This window comes from Neopelma chrysocephalum, unplaced genomic scaffold, assembly GCF_003984885.1.
Source record: "Neopelma chrysocephalum unplaced genomic scaffold, ASM398488v2 Primary Assembly neopelma1_75, whole genome shotgun sequence".
In the NCBI taxonomy this organism is placed as follows: Eukaryota; Metazoa; Chordata; class Aves; order Passeriformes; family Pipridae; genus Neopelma; species Neopelma chrysocephalum.
Window position 1 is genome coordinate 8,143,806 of NW_020897736.1, and position 26,182 is coordinate 8,169,987.

Here is a 26,182-nt window from a genome sequence, read left to right on the forward strand (position 1 = left end):
GCTATTTGTAAATTGATCACAGATTTGGTCCTCAGAACCAGCACAGTACCAGTTTCATCTGATCCCCTTGCTTGTGTATCCTGTGATACCCTACAGATACTTACATGTGCCATTAGAGAGCATTCTGTATGTGCAAGTTACTGCCTCTCTAAATGGCACCAGCATGCTTTCTAGCAATTCTTGGAAGTTTCATCCAATCAAGCTTCATTAAGGTTTAAAAGCCAGCTGGAAATTTAATTTTCTAAGGTTCTGCTCTACTTTCAGTATTTCACCATTACCAATTCAGAATTTTATAAATATCGAAGCAGATCTGCCCACCCATAAGGGCCCCAAGGACATGGAAGCTGCCTGATCTCTGGCACAAACATGTGTTGTAAGGTCAAAATCATAATTAATCAAGCTAAACTGATGTGATTAAAGAAAATGCATTAATAAGTTCATCAGATAAGCTGCAGAGGTTGAGTACTCAAAGCTAACCATTGTTTCAAAACCATCCAACAAAAAGTAGAAATTACAATGCACACAGTTAAGATAGGCTGTTATGTTTGGTGGAAAGACATTTTTCAGTTTTATATAATAGAGATGCTCAGATTGGCAAAGCTGATTTTCAGAAGCTGCAACTAGAAGAGTTCAGCTGTTTCTAGCAATACATTTGGCATGGGAAACATAAGCTGTGGTAATTTGGGGTGGGGAGAGGTTTTGGGGGGTTGCTTCTTTCTAAATACAAAAAATAAACCAACTTCTTACTAAAAAGTTCATTGATAATCTTTACTGATCCTGTTTCAAAGCAGACTTGCAACTTAACAGCAAAAGTTTCCTTGTTATCAATAAGTTATTTGCTGTTCCTGTGAAAAAAACACTAAACACATTTGGTCTAGTTACAAGCCTCCAAAAACTCTCGGTATACATATGCTTAGAAAAAACCAAGTTTGACAGCAGATTCTTTGAAGATCCCATCTGTGCTGAGCATACTCCATGGATGGGCCAAGGAAACAGGAGAAGGCAGAAGGAGACACCTGCCAGGCTCAGAAAATAAAAGGGAAGGAGAAAGCAATTATCTGTCTTAAAATGATCCTTTTGTGAGCATTCACTATCTCGACCGTTGTCACAAGTCAACCTGACAGATTTACTTTAGTGGGAAGCATTATCTGTCAGGGCATCACAGTGGTGCCAGGATAGGTTTGTCCTGCTCTATCAGGCAACGTCAGAGCTCAGGCTCTGTTCCCTTCATGAACTGAAGGCCCTCAACTGACAGGCTTGGGAGAGGTAACAGGACAGAAAACAAAACTAAAGGCCTCAGCTGAGCACCCTTGTAAGCAAATGCTGAATTAGCAAAAGTTACGTGTTTTTTTTCTTAGGTCCCAAAGCCAGTCTTCAGTTTCCAAATGCTTTACAAATCATTAATCAATTAAAGCATAATGGGGAGGTAGAACAGTACCCCAAAAAATGTAGATGGTATTAAAGAGTTGTTTAGCTATTTGTCTGACAAACCAAAGGCTGAGACAGAACTGAGAAAACAGGTGAAATTTCTCATTTCACAGTCAAACAAGGAATAAGCATTAATTTTCTCCTTAACTGTATATTCTGCACAGTTCTGCTGAGTATATAGATTACAGCACAATTTAGTTACATCTTACAGGGATGTACTCAGGTTTGGAAACAATCTCCCCTCAACACCTCCATATTTCCATGCTTTCCTCTTAAGCAGTTGGTGGGCACTAGAAGAGTGAACTGCTCTCTCAGCTCAAAGAGCTCATGCAGAGCAATCACCTTCTGGTCCAGCAAAGCAACTGGGACTCTGTTTCTCAATAGCCACTTATTAGGCTTTTATCACTCTTACATCTCACCATACTGGGGGGTTAGCACGTTTGGATCAATGTGTATACACAAATGCCTTAGGCACTTACAGGTTGCAAAAGATTCCTTTAGCTGCTGCAGAACTACTAGCCATTCTGATTTTATTTTTTTTTTAAATTAGAGTACCCTATTTCTGTTCTGCTCCAGCTAATAGTGCATTACCTTAATAATATTTTAAAATAACAACAACCAAAAACTAGCTTTCCCAAGGACATCAGCTGCATTTTGCCTTCTCCAAACATTTTCTTCTTTCTCCCATCACCATGATTTAGTGCTGTTTTGCAGGCTCATTGCTGAGCTAAACTTACAGGGCTGTATGGTTGTAGCTGGGAATGAGGCTCCTGAGGACTTCTAATGGACAACAGCTGTAAATAGCACAGAGCAAAATAAAACGTGTTCTCTTTTGCAATTGATGAATACAGCCTTAACAATTCTTACCTCTTCTGTATATTGGGAGAGAGCTCAGCATCTTAATTAAGAAGTTCTTTCCCCAGTTAAAATAAGAAAAATAAAAGAAACTCTAAGCAAGGGCTTTCTCATGTCAGAAACCCAGAATAGTTTGCCATAATTCTGCTAATTGCAATAGCATGGGACCGGCAGAGACTTGAGTTCTGCTTTTCCTCTGAAGGCTTATCAAAGTCAAGCTCATTTTACTTATATTCAGTGTTGGAAAAACTTCTGGAGCTTCCAGATCTTAAAACTCAGGAAATAAGAGGGCAGGGGAAGAGACCAGAGATTACCTACACTGTTTCCCTTTGGGTGACAATGGAGGACCCAATAGCGTACAGGTCCAGCCAAGGAAATCTCTCTGTTCCAGTTAAACCTTCATTTAAAAGATCCCTTCCTGCCAAGCACATCCTCAGCTCTGACATCCCACCCACAAGAGAGTCATAACCAAGGTATGTACAAGCAAGGAAACCACAGAGCTTGTTAACTGCCTGTTCCTTTCACAGGAGCCATCACAGCCAAATCCCACATCCTAATGCTGCTCCCCCAGAGTGCTCCCAGCATGAAAACTAATGAAGCAGCAAATAGAGCAAAAGCTGATGACATGGCCATAAAACTTGCTACCCTTGAAACACCTGGAAAACAGCAGGAGTCGCCCAAACCTATGTTTTACAGCATATCCAGTTACTTGTCTGCCTTGGAATTATTGTGCTAACTGCAATCAGCATTAGAGCTCATGAAAGTAGTGGACAAAGCACTGGCCAGCTACACTCTGCACTCAACTGGTAGCACCAGCCAAGATCTCTCCACTCAGTTCAGCTCCTTCACTTCCTTCCTGACTTCCAACACCCCCATAACTGCAGGCCTGACCAGACCACCTCAGTACCACCCAGTACAGTTTATTGGTTTCTATTGGTGCCCAGCTGCCCTTCTCTCTGTGCTGTTTCAGATCCCCTTGTACTATTTCCTGTGCCCTGCTAAACCTATCTTCAGAACACACACCCTTACATCCTCTCATATGTCTCCTTCTAGGACCAGAACTGAGCTTAAGTCTTCAGAATCCTCAGGCCAACACTTAGGCAGCTCCCCCACAAGTTTTCAGGAAGCTGCCAGAAAGCTGAGGTTAGCCATTTATCTCTACAAAGCCCACATGACACATAACCTTCTCTGGGAATGTAAATAATAAAAAGGGAAAGTAGAGGAACCTTTTCATGCTACATAAAGCCTTATCCAACAAATCATGTCTCCTTACGCTGTGTTCCATTTTGACATGCCTGGAATATAACATGGCACCAACAATACCCAAGGTGAGAGATTAAAGAACCTTCTGCAAAACTTCGAGCAAAGAATATTTGAATAATAATTTAACTAATGTATCACCTAATTCCCATCTCTTCTTCTCTTCACTCATTTTTGACTGTGGATATATGCATGAAAATAAGGGCTTTGTTCTTTCAGTCTTGCTAACTTGCTGCTTAATCTCCCACCTCTCAGGATCCTTCTAGTCATGATATCACTAAGGTTCACTAAGGGGTGACTTTCATGTCACTAATCGTGACATCATTTGGGAAAAGAGAAGTCTAAAAGAAAGGAACAAAACCCCATTAACACAGCAGTGTCCTTCATCAAGAGGAGCACAGAAAGGAAAAGAAACGCAGTTCCAGATGCCCTTACCTGGGCTGCTGTTCTAAATTATTTCAAGCTGAGATTTGAGCCATGCCATTTATAAAGGCACAGGGCATCGAAACAACACAGGGCTAGGATTTTTTAAGGAGTCAAAGGGGATCATATACACAGCATGTGAGAAATTGAACCTAGATCCAGGTCTTGACTGAAATTTTTCTGGCTGTGCCTCTGCATACCTCTCTTCCCTTTACACAAGCCCAGGGCCATTATGACACAGGCTTCTTTTTCTGCTCTATGCCCAAGTAAAACATCACTATCGTGACTGTGACACAAATCAAAGGGTCAAGTTTACCTGGGGATACAGTAAATAGAAACCAAGAAAGCTAAATTCTCCCTACTTAATTAGCGGTGGCCAGCACAGGGTATTTTATGAGTAAATGACGGCTAAACAGGAGGACCATGATGTAGCTCTTCCGTGTCACAGCTGCATCCTGTCCTGGATATATCTGATATGCCCAAGGCTGCACAGTTATGCAAAGCCAGAGAGAAGCCAGGATATGGTGTGATGTACAATGAATACATTAAAGCATGTTTGTAAAAAGCATCAAATACTGAGATCACAGAAAACATGAGACTGGTCTCAGGCAGAATCTGTATCAGATATTTTTTCCCCCTCCTGAAAATTTTCCACTAGTAGTCAGTCTTTCAGTTGCCTTAAGACAGAATAATTCTTTCCTTTCTATTCCCCCCTCACCTCATATTGCTGTCTCCTTGCTGACCCTATTTTCGGCTAAATACTCCAAAAGCAGACACATCTTAAGACAGAGGCAAAACACAATCTAGCAGGATCAGCTGTTGTTTTCCAGAATTATCAGTGAGCTCTCCATTCCTAAATAGGTCTATGTTATATGTATTATTGCTGTTACCTATGGCAAAGAAGTGAAATTACAAATCGTCTCAGCTGCCTGTTCTCTACCTTCCTAACTTGGTGGGGAAATTTCAGACCGCAAGTTGCTTGGCAACCTCCTTTTGTGTATGTGTTTTATGAATTCATTCACCTCAAATCAGAGATGATCAGGGAGCCGAATATGAGTACAGACTGCTCAGCCTCAGTTCAGCTTGACATCCTACTACTGCTGGGTTTAAACTCCAGGAAATTGGTAAGCAAGTTGTCAAGTCTGTTTTGGGTGAGCTTCCAAAATACCAAGCACTGAAGGAAGCGTGAAGCATTACCATTATTTAGCAGGACCTTCTGTGTGGCTGAAAACAACGGAAACCCAAATGAAGTAATTCCTGTTCAGATCAAAGTGTACCTCTTGGGGAAGACTGGGGAACAACTGAACCTTATTTTCAGAACTTACACCCATGGAAAACCTACTATAACTTTTTGCAATTTATTTCAGTTTTTAACATTCCCATTACAAGTGCGTGCACCTGCATTTGTGTAGCTGAAATTTCCAACCACTGCATCATCCATTTCTGGGTATGCCAACTCAACATTCACTGGCATATCCTGTCTCCTTCTGCACACCTTCTGAGCTGCTCAAATATCATCCAACTTCAAAACTGAAATCATGCAGGTACCTTTTTAGTCTGCTAACAAGCAAGCTACCCTGCATTTACCTCCTCCCAGAGCTGTCACTAGCAGAGGAGTACCTGGGTGCACCTCCCACATCTGTGCTCACTGCTGCTGTCTGTCTACTACCTTCAGCCAGATTCCAAGGGCATGAAACCAAGATGGGGGACAGCTGGTTAGGAAGAAGTACTGCCAAGAAGGATCAGGGAATTATAGCAGATGAGTTAGTGATGCAGAGCAGTTGCAAAAATGGCAGCTCTCCTGGGACTTACTATCAGGCAATGGCACAGCTAAGGCAAGGAATGCTGTCACTTTGCTCTGCTCAACCCAGCGAGCAAAACCAAATAGCTGCAGTGCTGTGCCCACTGTTGTCCACCATATTTTTAAAATTTATTTGATGAAAACTGAAGAGGTCATTAAAAATTGTAGAAAGTTCAGGATTCCTAACTTCAGCAGAAAAATTGGAGAAAGTAAAGATGAACAGAGAGGAAGAATATCACCTTTAAATAGCAAAAGGCTGCTATAAAAAGAGATTGCAATCAGTTGTCCTCGCTGTCCACTGGGACTAGGTTGCATAAAAAGAAAACAAGTTGCTATCAGCTAAGCCAGCCTGTAGTGACCCTACTGCCTTCACTGCTGTGCCAGCACATTCTCCCTACCTCCAGCTAGGTCCTTGTTTATAAGTCTTACATCAAGCCACTCCACTTGCCCAGAACAGCATCAGCACAAGGCCTATAGCCATAAGTCATGCTAGCTCCCCCTTTAGAAATTCAGCCCCTGATTTCTCCAACTCCTCTGGAATTAGCTTTGTGTTCTCAGAGCTGCTGGAACACTACTCCAGTCAAAAAGACACCTCAGCCATCTCCTGTGGTCTCTTTGATGCAAGGTGATCTACTTACTACTTAATATTAGGCACTTTGAAACATGTTAACAATTAGCCACTAGTTACTAATCAGAAATATTTAATCATCATGATATTGTGACATCATTTGGGCTTCTTCCCACATACAGGTCAGAATTATTTATGAAAAGTTCTGTCTTGCCTGCTCAGTTAGTGACAGTCCTACAACTTTAAGATTGGAGTAATGTAATTAGCGGGTTTTCTTTCATTAGTAATGATCTTCCAAAGCCCTTCCACTATCCTTAAGAGTATCAGTTCTCAGCTTCTGTGTATGTGCCCCTTGAAAGGCCTGAAAAGCGACCACTAAGATCAGCTCCAGCATATGATCTAGCTAGCTGAGGTAGGGAGCTCCAGATTATCTGTCAAAAGGCAGGCAAGGATCTGTCATCCCCTGCCTCTATAACACACACATTATGGCCTTAATTTGTTCTGTGGCAGCAGGCAATTTCAGATACTCAAGTATTTTGTACTGCCATGGCCAGACCATCAATCCGCGTGTTTTTCAGTCAGCATGGGAAAGTCGTAGACTGTCTGGCAGAGATGCAAGCCTTCTGAGACATGGTAAGTAGGGAAAAGTAGTATTTTCAAGTTAGGTATAGATGAATTTCACCTTCTGGGGTTTTTGAGTGAAGATAACACTGACCTTCGAAGAGAATCAGTCAGCGGATGCTCAGAAGACTGGAAGACACTGGAACAGAGATCCATCAAAACAGACTGTACAGTGGTCTCATTTAGTATGATTAGAGAAGAGGTAGCATTGCCCTAAACTGTCCCTTGACTAAAAGAAGGTGCAGGCAGGAGATAAGTGCAGCAGAGACCTGCAGGATAACTGCTGTAACAGGCAGAGTGCAGAGATCCGTAGAGCTATAAAATCCATGGGCTGTTTTCTGGGAGAAGGATTTCATCTGAAATGAAATCAGGCAGGAGGAGCAGACTGAAAAAGCTTCCATTGTCATAAAAATATCTCCCTGGGTAATCCACAGTGATGGAAAAAGGAAACCCTGATAATTTATGTGACAGTTTAATGGGATTTTGGTGACACACGATACTTTAGAAAGAATTTGCCCAAATAGGACAGACAGGACTTTAATAAGGCTTCAGCTCCAAACCAGCAATATTTTCACCCCTTGCTTTTACATTTCATTCTACATACCCACTCCTCACAGCTCATCTTTCTCATTTGCAAGGTACATTTCAACAGTGCAAGAGCAACAACTGCACTTTCTAGTTAGATCCCCCACCAGAGAAATCTACGATTATCTGATCCCTGACGGGATCAATCTGCCTTTGCACCTACAGGGCAGAGCATCACTGAGCTGTGAACTCTGAAGCATGAGCTGCCCTCCAGCCACATCCCCTGCTCTGTGGATGGCACTAATAGCTTCTGTGCAGAAATTAAGGGCAGCAGATGGACAGTCTGGAGCAGGAGTCACTCGCAGAGGGGATGCCCCCAGAACGCACTCCAGGAGTAAATGGCTTCCACATGGCGAGTGATGCCTCAACCCATGTCTCCTGCCTACAAGAGACACAGCCTTTACCCCCCAGTACAATACCCCAGGCCCTTCACTGCCGTTGATTCAAGAGCAGGCAGAGCAGTGAGAAGAATAACTTGGAGCACTAAACTCGGGTGAATCCAGGGTTAATGGGATGAAACTCCGCAAAGGAACATTTAGGCTGAATATCAGTGAGTTACACTAAAGAGTCTTCCCTGTGGAGAGGTAGAAGTTAACATTAAAACTACATCGCCCAGAGCACAAGAAGTCATTCTGCACACAGCAATCTTGCAGTAGCTGGAGACACAAATAACCCAACAGGCATTTGTTTTCTTTACTAACTTTGGTGGATCCAGTTGAGAAGCCCTTATTTTGCCAGAAAATCTCCTTCTGGGAATCCAGGCGGGAAAGGAATGGTAAAAAGTTGTGCGAAGACCTCAATATTTTGTCCAGTCTTTCTGTGACTGCAGTAGGCTAAGATCAACTGAGGACTTGCACAGGGGCCTGTTAGCCCTAAAATGGGCATGGAAAAACAGAGCCTCTGTCAGCATCTCTTTCACCACTGGGAATAACAGTCAAATTTAACAGAAAAACAAGTTATCTATTGTGCAGTACTTCAAGCTGTTCTGCTCCTCAAAAAATATATTCTAAAGTTTATAACAAAAAGCTCTTTACTATCTATACAGAACAGATTTAAAACCCACCTAGTACCACCTGCAGCATTATTCTTAAATACATATTGTGTCTTTAAGAGACACAGATCCATCTCTGCCTCTGACTTGAGGTCTTCCTCAGGGAATGACTTGAAAGAAATAAAATACGTATTAAAAGGAAGTACAATCAGAGCCTCTCATTGTCAAAGGGATAAAATATCTATTTTTGTTAAGATAAAAAGCATCACAGATTGCCTCTGATGGGAAAAATTAAATTCTTGGTCTTCACTTGATTTGATATTTATCACTCCATTGCTCCAGAAATATTCTAGCAGGGAATTTCTTAAAAATATTACTCTGTATTTCTCCTGCATTAAGCAAATTATGAGAGTTTTAAGTTGTGTGGTTTTGTACATACCAAAAAAAAACCCTCAGAGAAAAACTAAAGAAAACAGAGTCTATGAAAACATCTTCTAACACTTGACTATGTCAACAATTTCACAGTAAAGGACTGTCTTCAGGTTGACCTAATTTGTGGCATCACTAAATTGATTTTTACATCATTGCTGTCCAAGTCTATCCTGAATCTTGGAATTACATTACCCAGAGCTGATCCCATAGGAAATTCTTGCTTTCACAAGCAAGAGATAGATAAGGTAAAAACTGTCTCCAGATTTTTACTAGTGAATTTTGTCTTCATGGCAAGGTCTTAGATGAACTCCCCAAACATCTGAGCAAGATAAAGGGTCAACATAAAAGGTCTTTCAATCAGATCATCATGAGAGCAAAACTGACATTGGCCCAACCAATGCTGAGTGACAGAACATAAGCAGAACATAAGTTTTCCAAGGAAAATAACAGATATGGACCTTGAAGTTCATAACCAAGTTCATACCATATTCTTTTCAAGCAGTTCTACTATGGAAAACACCCTAAGGATGAAGAAGGAATCAGGGTCATACAGCATAATCAGAATCCCAGAATACTTAACAAAACTAGGTGGACCAAAATTTGCCAGCGCATAAAATAGATAACATGCAGAAATTTCAAACAGTGTGTGGTGAGACACTAAGCAGTTGCTGTCTCAGGTCAGTAAGTTCTTCCCTTCAGATGATAGCAAAATGATGTCTAATGGATGATGTCTTTCTACATCAATCACTACAGGGAGCAGAATGTCAGCTAGGAAGACTAGTCTGTTTGAGGAAATAAGATGGCAGGAAGGCTGGGGAGAGGGAAAATGTTCTTTTATCCCCACAGGTTGTTACAAAACACAGAAAAAGGTACTCATGACTAAAGGAGTCAGGCTGCTAAACAGTCTTGGCAGTCCCAGAAGGAACAGAAGTGGAACACATGATGTCCTTCCTCAGCACTCCATGTATCACTGCAAAAGTGGGAGTTTTCGCATAAGAGAGCTTTTTGTTCTTAATTTCATTGTTTTGCAAGTGATGTTCAGTTTATTTTTTAAAAAATTCTTCAGCAGGTTCTTTTAGGGAAATAATTTAACAGTACAAGTGATGGTTCTTAATCAGTTTGAATTTCTGATGTGTAGTACACAGACTAACTTCACAAAGCTGATACTGTGACGTTTCCTCAATCCCGATGCCTTCCTGAATTTTCACCCCAACACTTCCCCCACAGAACTTCAAACTTTTTCAATTGACCCCTCCACAGAATCCTTCTGTTGAAGCTCAGCCACTCTATACAGCCTGTAAAATCCACAGCATGAGCTACTTTCTTACTTGCCATAAGAAACACTCATATCGAAACCATTATATTCCAGAGAATTCATCTCCTGCTGCTTCATCTCCTGCTCTGTAAACTCAGTGCTTTTAAAAGAAACACTTACTTATATAAAAGTAAATCCTTGTAAATCATGGTCATGACAGGCTAATGGCTAGCACTGCAAAGATGATTTATCTTCCTGCTGTATCTAACAAAGCTTCTTCCGCTAATACCTTGTTTTCAAAATATAAAGAGACTTCTAACTGATGTTTTCTAACTACAAAAATATACAGTTAATGAAAAACACCTTAGATCAAAAATAACCTTCACCTGACATCTAACATCCCCATCAACCCTCAAAATCAAAAGATCTCCTTGAATTGCTTTTTTTTTCCTGTATTATTTAGTGTACTTCCCTCATGGATGAAGAAACCAGCTATTCAGTCTCACTGCCTGTTTATAATCTAAATTCATTTTAGAGTTTGCATGCATTAGCTGCATGCTTTAATTTGATATATTTTATTTGATTTCAGTCTATTAAATTACATTTGAGGCAGGTTATATGGCCTCATGGGGAGCACTACCCTTTGTGCAAACAGTAATTATTTTGTCTGGGCTGAGCCTAATTTCACGTTACATCTTGATAGGCTGACAAACAAGGTCATGTTGTCTGCATGGCAAGTGATGGTCCAACTGGTGGGAAAGACTTCTGACAAGCTGGATGGTGGTTCCTGGGAGTGTTCTGATTAAAAGGGTATGATCTAGGATATGAAATTAAGGGGCAAGCCATCAATTATGAGCAGAAGTGTTATTTCAAGTGTTATCTACAGACCTTCTGCATAGCTTGCAAGGCCATCACCTATGCCAGCTCAGAGACTATAAGCATCTCACTACATGTTTATTGCTCATTCATGGTTAGTAAGGGCTAAAAATAGGGAAAATAGGGATATAGTGGGGGCACCACAGCCTCTGAAACTCCCTGAGTCCTTCATCTGTCTCTTGCTCACTCTTTTGCCCTCTGGCCAGTAGCTCTTTGTGAAGCACAATTCCCATGTGTCAAGTTGTGCCTCGTGGTGACTCTCAAGCCATTGTTTTTGTGCCCTTTCAAAATGCTTGACACAACTGTCACAGAAGGAGCTTGGCATCTGGAAGCTGTGACAGACATGATATGACCTGATTCATAAAACACAGCTAAACAGCTTGGGCTGCCAGAGGCCAGAATTTACAATGTCTAAGAATGGCCTGCTCTGCTAAGTGCACTTTCCTACTCCACAGCAATACAAATTCCCAAGCTGTTTGAGGGTGACCTGCAACACTATGAAATTACAAAGCAAGCAAGACACTAATCTTTTTGTAGCCTACCCTGTCCACTGCTGGTCAGTATGGGGAAAGAAGGACCTCTGCTCCTGGTGGCACCTTTTTTGTATGGCTACAGGGGTAGGGAGTATTAAAAAAAAAAAAAAAAAAAAAGAAAAAAAGAAAAGAAAACCCCAAACTAAAAAAATAATATTTTTTTCAAAGATTCTCCCAGCACAGCAAGCACAAAGAAAAAGAAAAATCAAGTGACAGATAGTTTTTGCTATGTTATCCACTACAGCCTCATTGTTAAAATAAAAGCCTCCCTGCATTTCTATTTCCAGCAGGCACAGCCTGACCAGCAAGGAATTTAAGGACTTCCTGCCCTCTTATCCATCTACCTATTTTCTTCATCTCTACTTCAATCATTAGTTACAGCCTTCTGTTAGGTGCTCACCATGGGACCTAAACATCCTTTGGGAGACCTGTCAAAGTCATCCCGATACCAGCGATAATAAACTCCATCTCACTCATCATCTCTTGAAACACTTATTAGACTGAAGATTACATGTTTCAAGTGTGTTCCAAGTTTTGAAAGCAGGGATTTACAGAAAAATCAAGTAAGTTGCCCAAGGATAAAATAAAAATCAGTGTTGGAAGCTCCACATCTGTCTCCCAAGCCCCAGTCATGAAGAATTCTGTGCCATCCATATTCACCCTAGAAGTGAATTTCTACATAATCCATTACTTCAAATCACTTCTTCCTCTTTTCATTAGCCACAAAAATGAATTGAAACGTGCACTTAAACATAACCAGCAGAGCCCTCTCTCAGTTATGTTATTTGTCCTATATCAAGATCAGCTGCCATTTTCATTCTGAAACCTACCCATCCTTCCCAAAATTATCAAATACACACACATTTGCAGAGTGCTATGATATTCTTTTATCCATCACTATTATGTCATGTTTTCAGATTGGGGAAAAAGTGAGAGATGATATGAAAGTAGTAAGGGAAAAATGAGGAAATAAAATAGGATGTTGAAGAAGGTCCCTCTGGTTTTCTTGAAAAATAAACCAAATAAAATAAAATTCTATAACATTTGGGAGGCTCCAAAGAAAACTCCATCATGGCTTTTAATATTTTCCCTAAGTTATCCACAAGTCCTTCCTTATCTGTGGCCAAAGCCATACCTCGAACCCCACTCTGATTTCTTTATTTACTCATACTTATCACCTCTGCCCCATCATGTTTTAATAAAAATTTCAGTGTATTTTATTTAATCTCATTATTTCAAAGACAGAGAAGCAGCATCCAGGCTAAGCCAGAAAAATCTTCAAGACAGTTTATTAAGCAAATTCAACAACGAAAGACGAGTAAAAGCTTATTGCAAAGTGGCAAGGAAAATTACTTCCATTCCTCCCCCCCCCCCAGCTAAGCAGCACAACAATTGCAATTGATAGAGCAAATTAAATTCTAAATGCACTGGAGATTTGATAGATGTCACTTTCTAAGTGTTACAGCCACATAATAAATGCCCTGAAATGATACAGAAGTCCAAGTTTAGCTCTCTGGGAACACTAGTGCACTTTGCAGTATCTACCATGTCACTCGTCAACTCGTTGATCTTATCAGCACATTTGCAGTCTGAGCATAGCAGCTGCCTCTGCTTGTTTTTCAGCAATTTCTATTTCTGCATTAGAAACAGGTGGGCAAGCTCAGAGAGCTAACAAGTTTCTCTTTGATGTAGAGATGGACGAATCCTCTCATTAACAGAATGGCCTTTTAAAAATCATTATGGGGTATTTTTAGTATTATGGGGTATTTCTGTACAATTGCAGCCCATTAATTGCAAATACTTGTTTCTAGAATCTGTCAGTTGTAGGAAACAGGAAGTATCAAGCCTGTGGTATCTACCAACTACTAATTTCAGTGTATTGCTGCGCTTACTTTACTGGTATAAGATTGGCTACATCAGTCACACAGGAATGGATCTTGTTCTCCAATTAGAGAAATTAAAGTCAGTTAAACAGGTCAGGCAGAAATCTGCATAGGCCCTCCCAGCAAAATCTACTTACAGGTGGAAGTTAGAAATAGCAGGTGTTCAGAATTACAGACACAAGACCAGAAGAAAAACAAATCCCCACAGCGTATTGCAAATATGCCTCCTTTCTCAGTAATACTCTTGGATAGATTAATATTAGGATCAGCACATAGAAATAGTGTTTGATTAGGATCAGCTCGTAGAAATAGTGTTTGCTACGTTTCACATGAGTGTGGAGCCCCTCGCATGAATATGGGCAGAGCAGCAGAACAAACTATCTGCTTGCAGCTCTGGCAAACGTGCAGTAAAAGCTGTTCCATACAATCCAAACAGCTCCAAGCATTTGTAATACATGACTAGCTAGGTCAGCCTTTATCAGACAAAAATGCATAGTTTGGAACATTAAATCCAGAAATTGGATTGTTGTTTTCCAGAAAGTTTTCAAAGCCTTGAGGTATCAGTTGAATGACTTTTCTATTTTGAAGTCAGACACAGTAGACAGTCTCTCCAAACCAGTCAGCCAAGATTTAAAAGCACCAAGAAGCTTTCCAATTTAGAAGGATAAAGGTGAAAACAACATGAAAGTTTTAATGCCACCCACACTGTTTCCCAACAGTCTGTTAGTTCCGTGTGTTGAGGAAGGGTTTGCCTGTGCAAGCAAAAGCCTATTGTTAGACTGAAAAATTCAAGAGTCACAGGATCATGAAAAAACACCTCAGAGTAGCAGAGTTCCCTGTTAGCAGGACACACGCTGGGTTCTGTCACAGCCTAGCAATTCGTTAACACAATCTGTGCAAGACTTAACAAACTGTCCCTAATGCCAAACTAAAGGCAATGGTTTGCTAGAAGAGTGGCAGACCCCACTTTTTTCCCACTCTTCTCAATCTTCCTATTCAAAATAGTTTGTTCCTATGAGATCATCAGGCACCAGAAAGCAAAGTATATCAAGCTCAATCTGTGTACCAGCACACCCTTTCTGGAACAGAAAGGAAAAAATATTGAACCAGAGACAAAAACTGCTCTCTCTGATGGTGAGAGTGATTGTTTGGGTCTGACAGCAGCTGGTACATGTGCTACACACCCTGGGCTTTCCAGCTACAGATTACTCTTTCACCACGCCAACCTGCCAGCTGTCCTATCCCCAACCCTCTGATCACAGCTTGAGTAGTAGTTATCAATGAGGAGGTACAACCAAACAGAAAGGAGAACAACTGGTCACTGGGACAGGCCAGCAGCTCATCCCCTCTTCTCAGAGTAATACTCCTCAATCACCTTAACAAGAGTAGAGAGGGCAGAAAAGATATGAAAATTAAAAAAAAAAAATTTAAAAAATCACATTCAAGCAACACTTCTACTGCTACAAAACTCCAATTTCTTACCTTACAGAAGGTTTTAACCTGAGGAACTTCTTACTGACTTTGTATCCAGAATGCAAGAGTGATCCACAAACTGCCACACCCCCAGCTCTACTGCCCAGGAGCAACTGGCTTAACGTAGGTGTCAAGGGGCAAACCCAACTACCTTCAGCCAACCCACTTTATACATCAGCAGGTGCTCCAGACCTCATGATTTGTGAAAAACAACCACCTGTGCAGTATCAGACATGACCAATTAGGCAATATTGTGAGCAGCTGAAGGAATCCCTTCCTGACCTGTGTTTATCTTGAGGCACAAACATTGACTCTACATCCCGTAGTAAAGACATTGTTCCTAACAATGTTCAATCTCCAGAGACAATCTGACCCTAAAATCATGTCCTCCCTAACACAACCCATCTCCATCACATTGAGAATAGATTTAACTCAATTCAAATGCTTCTCTGGCTAATTTATATAGTACCACAGTGACCTTTTAGCATATGCCCCACAGGACTGTGTGTGACTGGAATTTATGGCCAGGCACAGGAAATGTGCAGCTCACTGAAATACAGGGGGTATTTTCTGTGCCATAGTTTGAAGCTGATAATGGAAATCTAGTAGCAGTTCAATGCTTGTTCACCATTTGAGGGAGTAAAAGCTGCCCGGGGGCTCTGCTGGGCTGTGTTTCCATACCTTTACCAGAAAGAGATTGGCCATTGGAAGCACAACACCCGCAGGTTTCTCACAAATTGTTTTCACCTGAAGGAGAGAAGATGAATTTGTTTCCCCCCCACCCCCCTTCTGCTAAGGCAGGAATTTGGGCAACCTATCACTCCTATGGAAGCTTGTAGCTCCACTGCAATGAGCACAGGCACTGGGGTGTTGTAAGACATGTTCCAAGCAGCTGACTATAAATTTCCAAAGTAATAATAAGTAATACATACAACCAAACCATTTTCAGTTTCATTGATAATTTTCAATGCCTTATAGCAAAATACAAGTAATACCAAGCTCCTGTGAGAAGACACTTCTGAGGCACTTGACAAACCAATAATGAATTAAAATAATTATGACTAAGATATGCTAATTTAGATTTTCACGATGTTTAATTCATTAGTGTATCAGAAAAGGCTCTTATGTTCGGAAAGTCTGGAGCATAGCCAGTGCCAAGCCCTACTGAGAGAATCATAGCATATCTTGAGTTGGAAGGGACCCACAAGGATCATGAAGTCCAACTCCTGATGTTCTAGCCCAAGTCCATACCAACGAAGAAGATATTGCTAACTTATGTTCCAGAAAATGCTGCTGATAATCAGATAATTTCTTCTCTGGAAAGGACGTGCAAAGGTTACAAGTCTCTTGAGAGACAGATAAGACCTATAATTAAAAGAAGGAAAGGTAGCAGAACAAATGCTGAAGAAAGGGCAGAAAATTCTGTAGCACTGTCCCCTAAGAAGAGGAGGGCTTAGAACAAATCTCCAAATTTCAGGAGCAAGTTTATTAAAAAAATATATATAGAAAATTACAGCTAGATGAAGAACACTACAAATTATCTCATGTCACGTGAGATTGTTCTGTCATCATGCTGTATAAGGCAAAGGGTGGGACAGAATGAGAGATTACCCTAATATTTACTTTCTCTTTTTGCAAAAAGCCACTGTGGTTGCCTGTGCTTCAGGGCCCATTTTTAGTATCCTTGTTCAGTGTTTTCCTTCCATTCCTCACTGCCTTGACTACTGGGATTCAATACATTAATATGCATTTTGCCAAGCTCACAGAAGGCTGACCACAGTGTCAAAGCTGTGCTGGCAGAGTCGGTTCCACCAAACGCTGGGATTTAAAGAGCAGTTGATACATCATAAAAAATCCTGGCCTCAGTCTGCAGACAACCCTGTGTCAGCCTCACAAATTTCATGTTCTGTTCAACCAGCTTCCACCTTTGTGGCAGTAGGCTGAATACTCAAACAGGAGCATAGTTTTGCAGAAATCTGTCTGCTTATTTTGCAATGGGCTGCCGCAGTGTTGTGACTGGGATATCAGAAAGAAAAAGTAGAAGAGGTGTTTGAGATTGAAAGACAACCTTGAAAAATTTTGAGCACACACCATCAGTGTTGCATACCTGGAGATCATTGCTTTGGCTTCAGATGCTTGATAAACTGTCTATTCAAGTGGAAAAAAAATGTATTCTCCATTCTGTAATTATTTAGCACTATAGAACACATGATAATTTTATTCAGCCTTTCTTCACTGCTGCATTAAAACAGAATCACAGTTTTCACAACAGTTGACTTTTTTTTTTCCTGTCACCAAAAACAAAGTGTTTGGTACAAAGAGAGAGAGGAACCAGCACCTCTGTCTGGCAGCTCTGCAAATGAGAAGCAAATCTTCAAATCAAGAGAATACAGAAATTCAAACCTCACTATGGCAGATGCAAGAATAAAGAAAAAAATGTTTTTCTCTTCTATAATCATCTCATTCAATTTCTATGCACACTAAAATCTGTTCACTTTTAACTATAATCAGAAATAAGGAGAAGAGATACTGACGTGATGAAAGGAAGAAGCAGAACAGATTCTGTAAATGGGATATGTTAAGGGAGTGTAATGCTAGTGGACTCTTTCTTCATAAGATTGCAATTTGGACCATGTTAACTATGTAGGTATCTAGAAAAACAGTCTGTCTGAGATAACATCCTCTGTTCCTATTCAGTTGAAATGCCATCTAATGGGGGGCCATCTGAGGAGCAGAGGCTTTCTTCAGCTCTTAGTTTCTCTCCTGAAACTGTCATCAGTAGCAGCAATGGTTCTTTCTTCTTGTGTAACATTTGCACTGTGGAAATACCATTGTAAAAGCCTATCAGACCTCTCCAGAGAAACCAGCCAGGACACAGATAAGGAGAACTGGCTTGCTCCATATTTGGAAGGCAAATGTGACCTCAGGGTTCAGCAGCACTGGCTATAGTGTGAACATGTGTGCTGGAGGAGGCATCTCATGCAATAACACTAGAGCAACAGATGTGCTTGCTGTTGGGAACTGTTTCCAACCAGCACAATGCCGGGTTATCACTCCAGCTGAATCACTACAGGCAGTTCTTCTGCCTGCTGGAAAGATCATTACCGATCAAAGCAGGTCATTCTACCTCCCTATTTCGACATTATTAGAGGAGAGCTTCCTTTAAAGTGTGCAGTTTCCTTTGGGGCGGACTAACTCCAGTAAGGTGTTGATCTAATTTGATCCCTGTTTCACTAGGAGATATGTCATATCCAGATTTGAAAAAGTTATTGAAGAGAAGAAAGCTTGAGCCTTTCATAATTAACATGCAACACCAGTTGCCATGCAGGGAGCAGGCACAGTTATAATAACTTGGAGTCAATAATTCATAAACTATAATGCATTATTAATCAATTATCGAGGCCTGAATTACATTTAATGAGATTAAGCTGATTGGAGCACTAAGCTGTTTGAGTCATATTGATTTAATCAATGTGCTTAATTAAACTGTGTACATTTTCCACATGATCATTATTTCCCAGTATCCTGCATAAGTGGCCCCTGTAATTCACATCCTCTGCTGTTCTTTGCTCAGGAATTACTCTTTGCTGCAATTTATATTTAAAGGTAAAGGGCTTGTTTCTTTCTAAGAAAATACCAAAGCTGCAAAACAACCATCTAAATAGCTTATACAAGCAAATTGAGAAATGTTAGAATATTTTTCCCAGCAACTATGTCTTTTTGATTCCATAGGCTTAAGATGAGAGCAAGCAAAGACACCTCATTAGTCTCACTTTATTGCTCATTCTTGTTCTAGGAGCATCTGCAGATTCAAAGGGCAGAAGCATCCTGCTATATCTATCCCAAAAACATTACTCTCTCCATCTTTAGAAATATGCTTAGACTCAGGCAAAAAATATGCCTCAACTCCCCAAAAGACTACATTTAAGATAAGCAGATGTCATTATCTTTTTTGACAGTATTCATAATGGTTTCCCCAGCCATGCATAAAGAGGACATGTGATGACAGAAGAACATCTCAAAGTGACAGCTATTACAGATGTAAATCCATTTGCTTGTGTCAGTTTTGTTTCATTTCCCTCACCTCTACTGCTAATAAGCTAGGACATTTTGGTTTAGCTTTAAACCCCACAATTCAGCTCTGTAAGGCTACACACCGCTAAAAGGACAGTCATCAGGTGTGTTGACTGGGGGAATACTCATGTCACACTGAATAATCAGGATTATTAATGGGGATGACAACAGTACAACCAGCCATGAAGAGAGCTTTGCAGTTGCTTTCTTCATGACGTTACTAACAATCATTGTCCTGTCCCACTCTGCCGTGACACTGTTCTCAGTGGATGCAGCATTAACCCCCATGGTGATTTATGATGCTCATGTCCTTCAGCTGAGAATGCAGCAATGTTGGGAGTCATCAGCTGAAGCAGTGCACTGCTGTACCACCCTACACCCATTGAAATCTTCATTCCTCTAAGGAATTCCTTTGGGACTGTTTCAATTATTCCTCTGAATTAGCACTAAGCAGAATGGCAGCTACTCTACATCACTTCAGAGGTGTCCTGCCCCTTCCCTTCTCTAACTAAAGGTGAGACCAAATCCACCCCAGCTCAGGGCACTGCCAGAAAACACCTCCTGAAAAACACTCACATGGCAACATAGAGTGTACACTGTCCTTCTCTCTCCACTCTTTTTGCATTTGATGGTTTTAATTCCACCGCTCTGTTACCATTTGCAACATATCAGTGTCCTTTAATTTCTTAACAAGAAGACAATTTTATCGTTGCCTGTGCATCAGTGTTTAGGTGTTTTACTTACACTTGCCTGAAGAGTTACTCTGTCCATTTGCTCTGCCACTTACAACAGTATCCTATGGCTCACAGGGTCTACCCAGCTGTCTGCCAGGGAGTTTAGTAGAGTTACACGCTGCAGGTTTGCATGCAAAAATAACACTGTGAATTAAGAGTTTGCAAACTATTACTCGGTACACATACATGCTGCTAACACTGCCCTCACTGGGCTCTGTGTGTGGCAAATCCAAGAAAATCAGAGCTCTACAAACTCCTAGTTATTCACAGAGCAGGTGGCACAAAGACTGGAAGCTTTATCATTCTCCCTGTTTCTGCATTCATTTGATAATGCTCTTAAAGTTGTTGGGAATCTCTCTCCCTTCAAAAGTCCCTTTAACTCTCATCAGGCAGTGTCTAAGGCTAGACCTAGCAGAGCCAGAAATAAAGTCACCCTCACAGAGTCAGAATGGGAAACCAATGGCTTTATCACAAGACCATGGAGGATACTGCAGTTAGAATGAGTAGCAAAGACATCCCTACTAGCTGGATGCTCAGTCTTTGCATGATAGCAGGAAGGGCAAATTTAAAATAGAACAGCAACCACAAAATCCCAGCAAGACAGACATTCTCAGTTTCTGTTTGTACAAGTCCATGGAGCTGCAGAGCCCAGCAGGGACCACTGACCAGCCTCGGACTTTTGTTGCAGCCTCCAGGTACCCACAGACATCAATCAAGTTTGAATAGAGGTTGTGCAGTTTGTAACTAAGTGGTTGCATGACTGAGAGTCAAAGCACAGGAAGCCAAATAGTTCCCAGCTCACTTCTTTCTTTCTTCATATCAGTTTCAGAACTGAGCATTAAATAAAAATTATTCAGTGTACTGCCATCACGTAAAGGGCAGATAGGAAGAGAAGAAGGAGAAAGGAGCCTAAAGTGAATATCAAAGCCTCACACAAACAAGGCGTAATGAAGGGAAGCAGCAGCCCATTTTTCTTCCCTTCAGCACACAGTGCGTGTGCAGTGCCTGCGAGCGTGCATGGCTTGTGCTTCCTATTAACAAGGTGCACGTTAATAAATTTAACTCAGACAAATTTAACCATCCTAGGGCCACATTAATCAAAAGCCTGACAAGAGCAATCTGAAAGAGGTAAGCAAGGGAAATAAAGCACAGCTGACACAGAGGATGCCATGCCCTCACTGTCCCTGGGCCGCTCCCACTCCATCAGCACCTCCAGTACCACAATAACTCCTTCCCACTGCACTCCTACCGGGCTGAACCTGCTGCCTTCCCAGTGCTCCTCACCCACCCAATGCCTCTTTATCTGTAATCTTTCCTACTCCTCATGTTTTTAACTAGAGAAGGATTTAGAGTACTTAAGTACGATCATTTGCAAGAGCTACGAACTCCTGGTGAGATTTGTGTTTCACCTGTGCCACCTGCATTATTGAAAAGAAACTCTCAAGGTGCAGATTAAATGTACTAAGGAGAAATAAATTTGATAGGAAATCAAAATGGCTATAGCTCATGCAAACTATGAATTGGCCAGAACCAGAAGGAAAGAACAAGGGCTATCAATTTGTATTTATTACCCATGTGCCCAGTTGCCCAGCCCTGGAGCTCCACGTCACTTCTCAGGCTGAAATACACACACATGGGGACTGTACAAAGCAAAGTTGTTACAGAGAAATCTTCCACCCTTTGGTCCCTTCGTATTTAGTGCTAAATTGTTGCTTTTGAGTTATGTTTTTAGCATGGAAAACATTGACAAATAGGTCCTTCCACCAGTCAAAACACTTCACGGAGAGAAGGGTGTGTTAAACAAGATGAGGAAACTGCGAAGTAAGTGCTGATCACAGCCACAAAGCAGCACAAATTATGCTAAGTGTGTCCCCAAAAGCCGTGATTATCCAAGTTACTTAAACAAAATAAGCACATACGTGATTTTTCTGATTTGCCTAGAGGCATCCCCACAGCATAAAACATGGTGTGCTGCCTTGCTGTTCTTCCACTTGATGAAACAATAAATATTTTCATCACTTAAGAGTATTGGTGTTTACTTTTATAGTCTTAGAAACTTGAGACAAGCTGTGTTGCCTTGACAATATCTTTCCCCCAAACAATTTCTTTTTCAGTCAGACAACTGGGTTTTCTACATGTTCTGTTTTGATTGAGTTCCACTGGTTCATGGATAAATCTAGGAAGTCTTCAATCTTGTTGTATTGCAAAGCTTCAGAGGAAGGGTTTAGTGGCACATCATTTCATAGCATTTCAGTGAGAACTGCGAGCTCCCATATATTATCACAAACAAGGAGATATTTATTTCTCTTGAAAATAAAGAGGACTTGAGCCACATAATTGCAATTTGAACTCAGATGAAGTATATTACAACAGTCTGAAACATTTGGAAGTAGTATCTGTCCAAACCATTCCTAGACACTTTATGAATCTTTCAGCAAACCTGTGCTGAATAAGCAAGCCAAGCCTTGACTTCACAGACAGGTTAATGGCCTTTGAAAACCTGCCAGACTCTCTTTGAACACCACAAGAAGCAGTCTAATTTACCCTGAGAATACAGTGCTCCAGAAAATGGCAATGCCTCCTAACATTGTCACATTCATATCATGATACTTCCTTGAAACTGTTTTTTTTTGCTTTTCTATGACAAAACACACCTTTCAGAAAGCCTTCTCAAAGCCAAAGAAGTTTAAGTTCAATGTTTAGGACATTCACTAATCATATGACTGACTCACTCCAAGTCCTTGCTTTGATAAATCCGAATATTGACCTAGTTTTTGCTTTGTACCAGCATTGGAAAGGCCTCCTCACTTGGGGAGAAAAAAGTATTCACTGCATGTCTCTTCCAGATGGCTTCAACCCTCAAAGAAAATATTCCAACTTATTTTCTTTCAGTTGGCCCCTTAAGACCTGCTGCTGCAGTGTAAATAATACTGATATATAATAATACTGATAATAGCAACACCAACAAACCAATTTTCTCTTTGACACTGCTTCCAGTTTCCACAATTAAAGCCCGGTGTGTGCATGCATGTTAAAAATTCCCATGTAGCCTGCACTTGTCTATTTTTTCTTAATATTTCAACCTAGAAAAGCATGTTCATGATCATCAATTTGCTAATTCAGGGTAAAAGCTCAATTTGTAATAAAATTATTATAATAAAAAGGTATGAGCTCCAGATGATTACACAGTAATGCCAGAGTCACCAGAGTGACTGTGCTCTAAACCTGAACCAAAGAAGATAGCAATAACTATCACCAGCTCCAATATTTGAGCTTTCTTTTAGTTTAGGCAGGTAGAATGGACATTATGAGGAGTCCACTCAAACAGCTCCACATAACCCTGAAATGAGAATTCTGCAATGAGAAATTTGACCATATCACAGAATCCCTTTGGATACTGCTAGACTAGTATCTAAGTAAGGTAATCAGATCTATTCACTTAACATCCAAAAATGTCTTAAGACAATTTAAATACTCACACACACTTCCTCAAAGTTCTCAACCCATTTTATGTGTGAATAGTAGAGATTAAAAAAAAAAATTAAAAAATCTGTGTGTGCCTTGTTCCTTACTCCAGAAAAAAGTTCAACCTACATATAAGTAGTTAGTCGTTTAGGCTCTTAAACTGAACCTAGCCCAATGTGGTGCTAATCTGAATCTTCTTATCACTTGCTGTTGGGTTACAGAAACTTGCATATCTTAATCTTGTTCATCAAGGCCACTGAAGGTCTAAATCTTTGTCTTTCACAATGAAAAATAACCATCTCTAGATATAAAATGGCAATTCTAATATTTGCCATTAGATAGTACATCATCAGTTAGCTCTCAGATAGAATACAAAGAGCTATATTGTGTCCAGATGGATCTACTGGGCACACTGCAGGAGCTGGAATTTCACCAGAACACTTCAAGTGCTGCTCCAGCTAGGAACAAGTTATCTTGTACTCTTTTTTTTTTTGCAAGTTTTAGAATTCAAAATACATAAATCATTTCAATATGGAACATAACATAAAAAAAATAAAATTTCTTGTTGAATTAGTTACTTGAATAAGTTTTCTTTGTGGTAGGTAATATTTGATATTGAACTTTGCAATTGTTTCAAATCATTAAAGAGAAATTTGAGGTGCAAAATGATGTCAGTACTCCTCCTTTCTCCATTCAAACCTGTAACTTTTTAAATGCATTGTAATTGGCTATTCCCCATATTTAGATTTCTTTTTCCAAAATGAGAAAGACAAGAAAAATCAGCATATTCACAAAACAGGTTGTCATTGTCACTGCTGACATGAGCACAACTCACCAGCATCTTTTTTAATGCTTCATTTGGCTACTTACAGAATTGCTCCAGGTCGTCTCTTTTTTTAGATTCTGGCATAGCAGTGATTGTGAGCAACGGGCATGGATTTCCTCCCAGTGTCTGGCAGAGTGTCTGCTGCCTCCAGTAAACCTTCTTAGGGTTCCTTTTTTGTTTCAGAATATCAAGATGGGACTGAAAATGAAGCAAGGAAGCAGATTTATAACGGAGTTCTTGGTCTATAAATTCTGATTTTATTCCACTAGCTGTATATTATTATTGATACTAATTTCATATCTTGCTAACTTCCCGGCTCCTCTCTTCTGCCAGTTAATATCACCATCTTTTGCATCTCACAAATATGCACAAGCCATTCACAATACATTCCAATGCACTGAAGCTACACAGAATTATTTATTCTTATATCATGATCTAGTTGAAGTTGTCCCTTCTCTTTGCAGAGTGGTTGGACTAGATTATCTTTAAGGGTATCTTCCAACCCAAGCAATTGTATGATTTTACCTGAACAGTTCCTAGTGCTTTTCTTATTATCGAAAAGAAATTTGTATGCATACATGAAATCCAAAAGAGAAGCATCTACTCTTTATATTTTAATAGGGGTTGTGTAGAAATGTGAGAAAACTTACCATTTTTGAGCATTTATAGAACTGATTGGTTAGCTGTCAAGCACATGCCAGTGAAACTCAGTGACAACTCCATATCAGAGGCAGCCAAAAAGTTTACATCCAAGCAAAACATTTTGTACAATCAGTAGTGGTAAATTTGAAGAGCATCTTTCCAAGAAGTTACGCGAAAAGGAGATTTTTCTCCCCACCCCCAAAGTTTATGACAGTTTTAAACAATTTTTAAGTCCAACAGCTCCTTGAGAAATATGAGAAAAAGAACTGGCAGCTTAGAAAAAAAGACTTCCTGGAACAAATTCTGATCGCCTCATTAGACAAACAGCCACTTGTCACCCACACACCAGATGATGTGTAGTTCTCTGTTTACACTGTAATTGCAAGTGGCAAGATGAGTGTAAGTAATGCCATTGCAGGGTGTTGCTAAGTGTTGTGGAACACCAGTTGTCTCTCAATTGGTAGAAATAGGGATAGTGTACTAGGCACACTTGTCCTAACAATACTTTAACTAAAACACATCAATTCACTGAGCGACCCTTACATATTAACTTATTGTCTGTACAACTCAGGGCTACATTTTAACTGGTATTTATGGGACAAGACATTCCTGTTCCTCAAACCTTAGAACTCGCCATCTTTCAAACTGTTTTCCCAGTATTGAAATAGAGCCATGTAAACATAGAAGTGAAATTTACAGTCATCTATGCTATAAAACAATTAAAATACTGCCAATAAAGTAAATTTAATTATTAAATGCATATAACAATCTCTCATAGATACAGAGAACTCAATATAATCATTTACTTATGTTTCTGGTACCCAGTGAAACTTAATTGGGTATAGCTGCCACTGAGATTTCAGCTAGATATCCAAACAATTAACACTGTGATGTAAAAATAGATAAATTACTGTTCATAAAAGAAATGTAATTACTAATGTACAAGAAGTAATGAACTGCAGAGTGCGCCCAGTTCAAATAGGATTCTGCACTGTGTATTTCCTGCAAATATGCCTGTAACTATTAAATATATATGATATTTAAAAACATTTTCAAATTACTAGCTCCATATACAAGTTTATCTTCTTCCCCAAAGCACTATGTGTTTAATTGAGCCCTTGAGTTCATAATCATTTTTAATTTATTATTGATATGTAAAACCAACACACTTCACCAGTGGACAAATGCTTTAAAATGCAATCTACTGATGCACAAACCTGATTTAGTTTATTTACTGTGGAAATTAAAGTAAAATGGAAATCTGTATATTGCATCACTCGACATTTTAAATTAGCCCAAGCAAAGAAGCTATTTAGAATTATTAGAGGCAATGATTTTGCTTTGGCTAAAGAGCTGGACATGACAATCTATCAATCTTTCCCGACCATAATTTCCATTTACCCAACTTTATGGTCCTTATTGGGTCGGAGTTAATTTTAACTTTTCCTGGGGCAAAT

At 40.1% G+C, this 26,182-nt stretch overlaps 1 protein-coding gene across 1 annotated transcript in view; it reads right to left on the reverse strand.

The window, feature by feature from the left end:
- AGBL1 (ATP/GTP binding protein like 1) overlaps window positions 1-26,182 on the reverse strand; it is a 249,726-nt gene that overhangs the window by 165,721 nt on the left and 57,823 nt on the right. The window contains exon 15 of the mRNA XM_027688705.1: window positions 24,128-24,281. Within this exon, the coding sequence (XP_027544506.1) occupies window positions 24,128-24,281 (154 nt within the window). The remainder of the gene's footprint in view (window positions 1-24,127; window positions 24,282-26,182) is intronic.